General features: G+C 50.5%; 2 protein-coding genes and 1 long non-coding RNA gene across 3 annotated transcripts in view; 1 reads left to right on the top strand and 2 right to left on the bottom strand.

Moving 5' to 3' along the window:
* The window catches only part of LOC103604661 (prokineticin receptor 2), a gene marked incomplete at its 3' end in the record, with an annotated part of 10,507 nt that extends 6,555 nt beyond the window's left edge, over positions 1-3,952 (bottom strand). Inside the window, exons 1-2 of the mRNA XM_008589233.1 lie at positions 3,732-3,952; positions 1,320-1,924 (exon numbers count right to left, since the gene is read on the bottom strand). Of these exons, the coding sequence (XP_008587455.1) occupies positions 1,320-1,777 (458 nt within the window). The remainder of the gene's footprint in view (positions 1-1,319; positions 1,925-3,731) is intronic.
* On the top strand, positions 66-813 carry LOC103604659. Its single transcript, XR_551734.1, has 2 exons — positions 66-532; positions 597-813. It is a non-coding gene; the product is annotated as an uncharacterized LOC103604659 (long non-coding RNA).
* Positions 1,858-10,645, bottom strand: part of LOC103604660 — a 62,032-nt gene continuing 53,244 nt past the window's right edge. Inside the window, 4 exon segments of the mRNA XM_008589231.1 lie at positions 1,858-1,924; positions 2,022-2,297; positions 3,413-3,549; positions 3,978-4,399. Coding sequence (XP_008587453.1) covers positions 1,858-1,924; positions 2,022-2,297; positions 3,413-3,549; positions 3,978-4,399 — 902 coding nt within the window.

Here is a 10,645-nt window from a genome sequence, read left to right as displayed (position 1 = left end):
AAGAAAAAAAAAAAAAAAAAAAAAAAAAAAAAAAAAAAACTGGATAAAAAAGCCCAAGGGATTCCCATCCAGGAGGCTTGGGTGGGGCCCAGGAATCTGACTTTGTGTCATTTTTCTGGTGGAATTTTGTGCAGTTGGCTGATAGGTACACATTTCATAAACACTGGTTTCAGAGCTGGAGAGCCTCAGAGCTATAATAAAATTGTTTTTCCTGTAGGAATTATGTTATAAAAAGTAAGGAAGATGCTTTTTATACTTGTATGTAAATTTTATTACCAAAATGAAAAATAATAAACTTTGTTGATTAAAAAAGACAACAAACCTAAACAGCACTGAGAACAAAGGAAAAACTGACGAGTTGAAAGACAAAAGGAAAAAATGATGATTAAGCACATCATCAAAATGTGCTTAATTATGCACACTTCACAATGGTGGACAGTAACCAAGAGGATGTGACATCAACTGTCCCCCTCAAACAGAGCCACTGGTGATCTGATGCTGGCCTACAACTGTTCACATAAGTAAAGCATAGGTAAGATTTGTCAAAAGCTGCTATTATAAATTTTACTTTATGGTTGATAATAGAAAAAGCATAGGTAAGATTTGTCAAAAGCTGCTATTATAAATTTTACTTTATGGTTGATAATAGAACAAGGACTTCTGGAACATCTCATGCAAATGTATGCAAATGAGCACACTGATGTATACAAAAAAGCAAAAGCAAGCATGATGTTCTTCCCTGTTCTCTGCAAACAAGCTCTGTTACCTTATTTTAAAATAAGCTCTGCAATAAAGTCACTAGAAACAAGGGTACATGCTGTATGACTCCTTTTTTATGAAGTTAAAGAACGGGCAACAGTAAACTATAACGTTAGAAATCAGGGGTGGGGAGATTGACTGGTAAGAGGGACAGGAGGAAGTTTTCTAGGTGATGGAAATGTTTTCTATCTCAGTCTGGGTAGTGGCTACAGGAGAAACTTGGTACATATTGTGTTGACCAGAAGCTGCCCTGGTGAACCCTCACGTGGCCTGCGAACTTTCTGCTCTTGCCTTTGTGCTTGATACCACGCACTGTCATGGGACATGCCTGTATCTGAAGCAGAGGCGGTCTCTGGGGTTATGGCCCAGAAGTGGGAGACTCAGGAGCCTCCCTCTTGCTCAAACTTGGGAGAACAGAACAGGACTGTGGAAAAAAGATCTCCTCTTGCCCCTTGATAGATCAGTGAGCTTTCAAATCTGGAGCATCAGCAGCCTGTTAGAGCTGAAGTAGAAAAGGCACAGTCTGCCTAGCCCCATCTTTACCCTTGCCACATCCTCACCTGTCGATAGCGATGGCCAGCAGGGCATTGGTGGAGACGTAGAGAGAGACGGTGCGCAGGTAGTTGACAGAGGCACAGAGCATGTGACCGTGCTCCCAGGAGAGCTGGCGCACCACATAGTAGTCCATCTCAAAGGGGCAGCAGATGATGGCCACCAGGAAGTCAGAGATGGCCAGGTTAGCAATGAGCAGGTTGGTGAGGTTGCGCAGCTTCTTGTAGCGGGCGAGGGCAGCGATGAAGACAAAGTTGCCGATGCCGCACACCAGCATGATGCCTGCCAGTGCCACACCGATGACAATCTTGGCTGCAAAGAAGGTCCGGGTCTTGGTCATGTCCTCATCCTCATCCAGAGGGAGGTCGTAATCACCGTAACTGAAGTTGAAGGGAAGGGAAGTGGTATGGTCTTGGGGTGGATTAAAGTTGGGTGCAAAGCTAGTGTTTCCATTCTGGGCTGCCATGGTGATGCTTGCAGATGGAGTGGTGCGAGGGAGGCGTGGGGGTCTGAGCACTCCAAGCTGAGGGTCCAGACCTTCTGCTCTCACAGGGTCAATGAGCCTAGCACCTTGCTCACATCGTTGGGGAGCGTTTTCATGCCACCATGGATCCTGGAAGGAGACACAGCCAGTGGACAGCATGCAGGAGAACATCTGGTAGCATTCCTCCAGAGTCCCAAGGAATAGGCCAGCCAGACCCACTGCCTACCCATGGACAGAACTACCCAGGGTGCGGGGATAGAAGACACGAGATCTGGAAGCTGGGAAGCCCTCCACTGGCTGCCCAGCTGTCAGGAAGGACTCGGCACAGGAGGATTTGGACTTTCCAGAGACACTCAGGATGAACGTACATCTTTGTCCTTTACCCAGGGTCCAAGGCTGGTTCAACTGCCCAGTCACAGCCTCCCCTTCCTCCCCGACATCAGCCCCCACAGGGGTCTTCTGGAAGTTTTCCAAGGCTGCTCCTGGCAGTTGGCCCAGGCTTCTATGGCATTCACAGTGTTATGCCAACATTGGCCAGGGACAATGAAGCAGGAGGACCTGGATGCTGCAGGGTCCTTCCTCCAAAGCAGGGTACCACTCCCTCTGTCCTGGCCAACCACGGACTGGGAAATCACCAAATTCGTTTTCACATGGACAGACTGAGTCACCCTAGGACAGTAATTTATGCTCTCAGAGTCCCAATCTTCCTGTAAACCAAATTCCCGCTGCCCAGTCCAGGGCCTGGTGCATAGTGGGGGCTGGATAGGAATGGGCTGAGTGAGTGAATGAGGATCCTGACCCGGGGCTGTGCAGGGGAGGGAATTCTCTAGAAAGAAATGCTTTGTCTGCCTCCCCTCCCTCCCCACTCCTTTGGGTCTGCTCCCTGCTCCCCTTCACCAGGTCCCCACTTCCCCACCAGGGTCAATCCTGACTGGGAGGCACCACCTCTGGCCACCAAGGTCTGTGTCCTCTGGATGTGCTGGCTGCTCCAAGACCTGGTTAACTGAAAACAGCCCTCAAGGGTAGGGGTGGGGTGGGCGGTCATTGAAGACCCAGGAGGCAGGAGGGATGAACTGTCCTTCATCGCCTGCTGTTCTCAGTGCCTCAAGATGCCCATGGGAGAGGAAATAAAGTCTCTGAAGTACTGAGCTCTCAGGAAATAGGGCACCTTAGAGTTCAAGGCGTTATGGAGGGGCCAGAAAAAGAACCCGGACACCACCTGCGGAATCCCCCCGCCCCGGGGCCCGTCCAGCAGTGAAGGTGAGACTCTGCTCAGCCGGGGACGGGCGGCGGGAGTCCGGCTCCCCTCGGCTCCCACGCTCCGCCGCTGTCCAGCCCCGGGGCCGAGAGGAGAGGGCGCGCGCCCGGGCTGCGGCCCGGCCCGGCCCCGCTTTCTCTGGGTGGACCCACTCCAGCAGCCCCTTCCCCTCCCATCTCAACCCCCCGAAGCGGCCGCGCCGTGTCTCGAGGCGCCACCCTGGCAGGGGCAGGAATCAAGTCAGAAATTGAGGCTGGAGGAGCAAAGCCTCCGGGGCCTCCGCGGGGGAATGAAACCGGGGCCGGGGGAGGATGCGGGGCGCGGGAACGTTCCCAGAGACGCTTCTGTTTTCCGCTCACCTTTCAGAAAGGTGTCCCCGCGCCCGTGCGCCCCCTGCAATTCGGCCCTCGCCCGGCAGCCCGGCCACCGCTGGCTCCCTCCGCGCCCCTGCACGCCCCAGTCCCCGCTCACCCACCCCTGCCCCGTCCCCGAGGACCTAGAGGGGATCACCCGGAACCAGCCCGCCTGCTTCGAGCCAGCCCGGGCGCATCCCAAGAGCGGTGGGAGGCTAAACGGCCCGAATTCTCGTAAGAAAGAAGCGGGCATCCGAACCCCTTGCCCGCGGGACGCCCCACGCCGCCGCCGCAGCCCCCGGGCTGCACGGATCTGAGCACTTACCTGCCGCGGAGTGCGGGTCGCGAGGTGGTGGGCGCGGGCCGGGCCGCTCGGTTCCCGCCTTGGGGACCGGTACTTGCGCCAGCGGTGGCGCTGCGTGGGGGATGTCCCTCTTTCTTCCTAGCGCCAGCGCGCTTCGCCCGCGCGTCGCGATCTCTTTCTTCCTGCTGGAGTTGGCGCTCCGCCCCCGCAGCTCATCCCGTCGCCTCGGACCCGGCCCTGGGTGCCCCGCCCCGCGCTCTACCTCACCCAGGGGTCCCCCTCCTGCCTCCGAGCCGCGTCGGAGGGTGGGCGCCAGGCTCCCGCATCCCGCAGCGCGCCCTTGGGCTGGTGCGCCCAGGGCGCCGGGCATCGAAGCTCTGACCCCGCTGGCGCTAGGCCGCGGAGGCCGCCCCTGTCGGGGGTTTCTGCGCCCTCGCACTCTGGTCTGAATACGACCACAGCAGCCGGGTTTCGATGGTGCGATTCGGAAGACCGAGCATCGCCCTCTGCGCTCCGCCTTGGCTCCCCACCCGGGTCGCTGGCCCAGGAGCGGAGCGTCCTGACTTCTGCAGGCGCCCAGTGCCAGCGTCTGCACTCGCTACAAGGTGACTCTTTCAGGAGCAGCCCGGGATGCAGCTGGTGCTGGGAAGTGCAATGTGGGCATTTGGGGGTGGTGGTGGAGGAGGAAGCTGGGGATCAGGGGCATCTCAAAGCCCCAACCCTGAAGTCCTCGCCCAAACTCTGCGATGACCACCACTGGCAAATTTCTTGGCCATTCAAAGACAAGCCCAGTCGGGCTTCAGTCCGTCTGTCGGGAGACTCTGGAACCCTCCATTTTGCTTCCACAGGCTCTGACTGTAGGCAACTTCCATGACCTTACTGACCTTGGGGCTAAACTCAGGAGCTGCCAGTTCAAATGTCGAGTAGCTGGGAAGCTCTTCGTGTGGAACTCAGCAGTGGCAGGAGGCTGAAGGTCTAAAGGGGTTCCCCACTGTTAACCCCCCACCAATTATTGACAGGTTGGAATGTGGCCTCTGATTCATTAGCTCTTCCCATTTATCAAGGGAATCTGGAATCCAAGAACTTTATAAATAATCTGCTGGGTTAGTGAAAACATAAAATTTGTATTGGCCAAAAAGGACGTATCTCAGACTGAACACAGTTTACGGGGCTGCCAATTTAAAATTTGTGGATAGATGATCTTAACACCCCTTAGGGTTGTGACACTCTGTGACTCTGCCTTTCCCATTATTTGTGGAACCCCACATAACCCCACCCTCCTTCTGCCATTTTGGCATTTCCCCTTGTAGAGCCACAGACAGGAGATCCAGCTTTCTGCTGTCCTCACAGGGAGCGGCTGTGGTTGGGCTGGTGTTGTGGGTGTGGAGGCAAAAGAGGTTCTGTTGTTTGAGAAGGGGGATGATGGGGGACCAGTTACATGCCCTGACACACTCTTTGGAGGTTCCTTTCAAAGGCTTGGTGCGTACTTACCAACTTCAGCTAACGGCTTCTGCACTCATGGACTGTACCCCCATCCCCCACCCCCTTTTTAATGGGATAAACAAACCCCTGGGACCCTCTGCCTTGTGGTGCTTTCATGGAATCCTCTGAGATAGAGTTATGGCAGCAGAGCTGGAAACCCACAGGTGTCCTTTCAGTAACTTGAAGTCTTGACTACCCTCAGCAGAGTAGGAGCTATGCCTGGGGATGAACCTGAAGTCCTCAGGGAGACAGTGGTTGCTTTGAGAACAGTGCAAGAAAATACTACAGGGGGTTAGAGGCTTGAATGCAGGTAGTTTACTGGGAGATGATCCTGGGAAGCAGAAGGGAGGCAGAGGGGAAGTGAAACAGGGAATGGAGAAAGCCAAGGCACAGTGTTAAAGTGCAGGGCACACTGTGGCCAGCTGGGGTTCACTCCCCCTGAGAAGCCCTGTGGAACACTCCTCATGATCATGATATTTGCTGCAAGGGAAGCTGGGATGTCCAGCCACTGATTCCTGTCCCCACTGATGGACATTGTCCCTGAAGATGATGATTTCCCTCACTTCTGAGTTGTGCCCCTGTGTAGTGGAGAAAGTCAAAGGCCAAGAAGAAGAGAGCTTCAGGCCTTGCGTGGGAGGAGTCAGGGTGCCAGGCACTGCACCTGCTGGTGGGTTCAGGTGGGCCGGGAGATGTGGGGCAGGCCAGCAATCTGGAGCAGCTACAAGGTTGAGTGAACAAAGTCTATGGAGCAGAGGGGCATTCCCCTCAATGGGGGCTGCAGGAGTGGCTCTAACCCTGGAGTTCATGGGCTGAATTGGGTGTGAACCCAGAGAAACCTGGGTGGGGTGGGTGGGATTTGGAGAGGGGCTGAAGAGTTTGCATTATGTAGCTGGAGTCAACCTTATGTCCCCACTTTGACTCATAAAGCTGGCAAGAACTGGGAAAGTGGAGATTCCCTAGTCAGGTAGGATGGAAATTATTAATGGGTTTCCCCTTCTAGTCAAAGAAACTTCTCTAATTTCCAGCTCAAAGTCTCTTCTCTCTGAAGTGGAAGAGTCTTTCTGGGTGAGAGAGGCTTAGCTAAACTATGTAATGAAGTTCTGAGGGAGGGGGAGAGGCAAGGGGGAAAAAAGAAAAACTGCGCAGGCTGGAGTTGCTGCAGATCCTCAGGGGAGAGGTTATGGTAGGAGCAAATGGGGGTGAGGAAAATGGATGGATGAGGAAAGAAGGCTTTAACATGCAGCCTACTAAATTACAAATTGGTTTATTTCCAATTTTTAGCTATTGTAGGGCTATAATATAACTGCACATAACATCTTTTTAAATATGTGCAAATATATTTGCGTGATAAATTCCTAGAAGTGACATTGTCACATTGAACTCCATAGGGGTCCCATCATTAAGCAGTCTTTGGAGGGTAGAGGTGAGTGCTAGGGCCACTGTACTTGATCAATAATCAAGTGTCTTTTGAGCCTGAAGAGGCAGTACTCAGGAGCCTGTGTGTCTCTCATAGAGCAATTAATAATCAAATTAAGAATGTGTCCTTGTTACTGACTGTAGACACATTGTTAGGTAAACTCTTTAGTAATTTTGAAAGTAAATGTAATTAAGCTCTATGAATTATATTTGCAAAAGGTGAAGCTTAATTAATGATTCAAGGTGCACTGGCTTCACCTTTTATACAATCTATCTGGCTTCCACAGGGTTCTGCAGAGTGGCTCTTAAGATGTGCTGGTTGACTCACCTAATCCAGGTATTTTTCCCTCTCTGGCTTCCATCTGCTTCTAGGGCAGTGCCAGGACGATGATAGCTGGGCATGAGATGAGGCATCAGGTTCTGTCCCCACCAGCCACGCTCCCTGTCTATGGAGGAAGACTCAAGAAAAAGGTAAACTTACATGAAAACTAGAGAGTTTTTGGTGAGAAATTTGCGATTGCTGTTAAGACTGTTTTGGAAAGTTTTCAGAGTCCTGCAGAGGAGGCAGTGTTAAGAGAGGAGGGGTTGAGTCAACAAAGTCCTTGCAAGAAGCAGCTCATCAAAGGACTCAAAGCTGGACTTCATAATGCAGAGTTCAGCTAATGAAATCCCCTTCATGGTAATGACCATGTTCACTGGAAGGACAGATGAATGAGAGGACAGTGCTCTAGCTCATAAGAAAGACCGAAGGCTCTCAAGTCATGATCCATGTTTGATTGGGTTTGGAAAGGTTCAGTTTTATAAGGAAGCACTGAATATCAATTTATGGTGCGCTTCAGCTTCTCTGGCACTGCCTGTGTTCATATGCCATCTCTCTGAGCTCAGGAAAGGACACAAAACTCCTCCCCCAGCTATGTCACTTGAAAGTGGGGAAGTCAGGTGCATACATGTAGAAAAAACTCACATAATGTAGGAAGGAAAAAATTAAATTCAACCTTTGTCCCCTCTCCACAATCCAGCCCCTTAGAGGTGACCCTGTTACCTGAACTTTATTATACACATTCAAATTTCACAAACCCATTAGGCTTTGGGGATGCTTGGGCTCATTATGAGAGGAGTCAAGGGAGGAAGGAAAGCTATTTTCACTAAGGGTTACATAGGGTTCTGAATTATTTAACTTGAATATCAAAAGGGACATGGCCTTGGTTTGTGCCCCAAGGTGAAATAGGCTGTTTTAGGTTGGGCTCCCCTAAAATCAGGTCTTGAGATGGAGATTTGAATGCACCTTGTTTATTAGGGAATTGATCCCAGGAAACATTGTTAGCAGCATAGAAAAGTGACACAGGGTAAAGAAGGCAGCCAGTAAAGGGTGTGAAATCAAGCAGGTTACATCTGTGGGCAACTGGGCCTTAATCCCACTGGAGAACTCTAGGACACAGTGTGGGACAAGCACTCCAGAGTTCTACCAGCAGATGGGATGAGGGAGCTTGCAGTTATCCATGGAGAACTGTTCCTGAGGGGTGTTCATTCCCCAATCTGTCCAGTCTCCCCACCCATGGGCAGAGCAGGGTCTCATGGTTAGAGAAAGCCGTAAGGCAAACAGATGCCTGTGCAGACAGCTGGAAGACACGCACTGCAACAGTGAGGGTGAGTGTGTGTGGGAGAACCTGGGAACATGTGCCACATGGCATTACTTTGCATGGCGATACTGCAATTCCTTGGTTGGTTCTGTTCTTTGTACCTCTGGTCCTCTAGCAGGTTCATCCAGGCATGTTCTTCTCATGGTAAAGGCGGAGGTGCAAGAGCAAACAAGCTCCGGTGTACAAAACCACTCTAAGCCTCCGCTTACATCGCACTTGCTAACATCCCATTGGCTGAAGCAAATCACATGCTGAGTTCAGAGTCATGGGCTCACCACTATGGGAGGGTGCTGCAAAGTTACAAGGTGAAGGGCACAGATGCGGGGAGGAGTGAATTGGGTCAAACCATGCAACACACTGTGCTCAGCTCCTGTGTCTTGGATCCCACAGCTGCCTGCCCTGCTCCTTCAGCGGCTGCTCTGATTCTTCGAGCCACCTCATCGCCTCAGTAATTACTCTTTTTGGCTTAATTTACCCAGAGCTGGGTTCTGTTGTACGGTATCAAGAAAACATAACAGATCCAGGTATTTTTTTGTGAGGGACAAAACAGAGTTGGACAGTTTAACTTGCAAAGATCACATAGCTAGTGAGTGGTAGAGTTGGGATGCAGACCAGGCTCCAAAATCAAGGTTTCTTCCACCACACTAATTTGAGAAATGTGATTTTCCTTGTGCAAGGGGGAAGCAGGCTGGGGTAGGGATTCTTCACACATGGCTCCTGCCTGCCTCGCGGGGAGTGTAGTATTGAACAAGAACTGGACAAAATGGGAGAAGAATGAACAAGCTCCCCCAGACCTGTGCTTGACTCTGGGGGTACTGTGGATTCAATGTCTCCCAAACTCATTGAAGCTTGATCCTTATTGTAACAGTGTTAAGACGATGGGAAATCAGACTATGGCAGTGTTGAAAGGTGGGGCCTTTAACACGTGATTGGGTTGTGACGGCTGTGCTCTCACGAATGGATTGATCCATCCATTGATCTGTGGATAGGTTAATGGTTCAGTGGGTTGTCATGGGTGTGGACTGGTGGCTTTTTAAGGAGAGCACATGAAAGAGCTCTTGCTGTCCTCACTATGTGAGTTCCTGTGTCACCACCAGACCCTGTAGCGAGTTCCCACCCAGAAGAAGGTCTTCACCAGATGTGCCCCTGGCCTGTAAACTTCCCAGCCTCCAAAACTGTAAGAAATAAATTTTGTTTCTTTATAAATGACCCAGTTTTAGGTATTCTGTTATAAGCAACAGAAAATGGACCAATTCAGGGGGCTAAGGAAATGTCAGCCTAGATGGCATGGCATTGGACAGATTATAATGGCAGTTCTCAAACTGGAGTATGTATCAAGACCTTTCTAAAACAACACATGCCTGACCCTCATGCTGGTAGTTTCTTATTCCACATATCAACAAGATTTTCCTGGCTTCTTCAAGTATTCATTCTTTACCAAGATTCCCACCAAAAACAACATGAAAACTCAGAATAGTGTGGTGCAAGTCATTGACTAAGAAGCAGACCTTAATGAACTCTGCTTCAAGTCAGCAGAGCATCTTCCCAGTAGAATGGACTTTTGTTTTCTCGCTTGTAATATCTTGTATCAGCCAAGATTGTGTGACTACCTTCCTTTCTTTCTTCCTTCCTTCCTTCCTTTCATAAAAAAATTTCAGCTTTGGGCCTTATCTCTATATTTAATTCAGTTTGGACATTTTTGGAGTCTATCAGTTGAAAGCATCACTAAAAACACACACAAGCCAGGAAGAGAAAGCTGTAATCAGTTTTCGAGTACTGCCTGACATAACAGACTGAGCTGGCCTGTGTAAGGCTTTGGAAGATGCAGCTCAGGGTGCAGCTGCACTGCAAAGATGGGGAAGATGAGAGATACCAGGTTATCCAAAGGCACAGCTTGTTCAGGGAATAGGAGGTAGATTTTGAAAAACTATATATCCAAATAAATGCCCTGAATCACACACATGTGTCTCTTTTTAAACAAAGGGCAACTAACATTTAAGTCCAGAATTGCTTTCATAGGGATGAGTGCTGTGAGGCGCTGGAGTGGCTTGCCTTGAGGTTCACATCGTGCAGCTGGTAGCACATTTTTGGCCTTTGGACCACTGTGGGCTTGAACTAGGAATAAAGAAGCCTGTGGCTCCAAAACCTTACTGCTCCCATCAAAAACATCTCAGTGGAAGAGATAAAAGATGTCCCTAAACAAAAGTAGTGGGGGCATGACACTGGTGCTGTTGTGCTGAGTGGTGCACTTTGAGAGGTGGTGGGTGGGAGTTGGGGAGGGGGTTGTGCTAGTTGGAATTTCACACCTGCTTTTTTTTTTTTTTTTTTTTTTGTTTTTTTTTTTTTTCCGTGTCCGGCAACGGATCGCAACCCTCAGTGTTGCCCCCGTACCGGACC

The sequence above is a fragment of the Galeopterus variegatus genome, unplaced genomic scaffold (genome assembly GCF_000696425.1).
Source record: "Galeopterus variegatus unplaced genomic scaffold, G_variegatus-3.0.2 Scaffold5318, whole genome shotgun sequence".
Taxonomy (NCBI): Eukaryota; Metazoa; Chordata; class Mammalia; order Dermoptera; family Cynocephalidae; genus Galeopterus; species Galeopterus variegatus.
The sequence above is the reverse complement of the archived record's forward strand: the minus strand, read 5'-3'. Positions and strand labels throughout refer to the sequence as shown.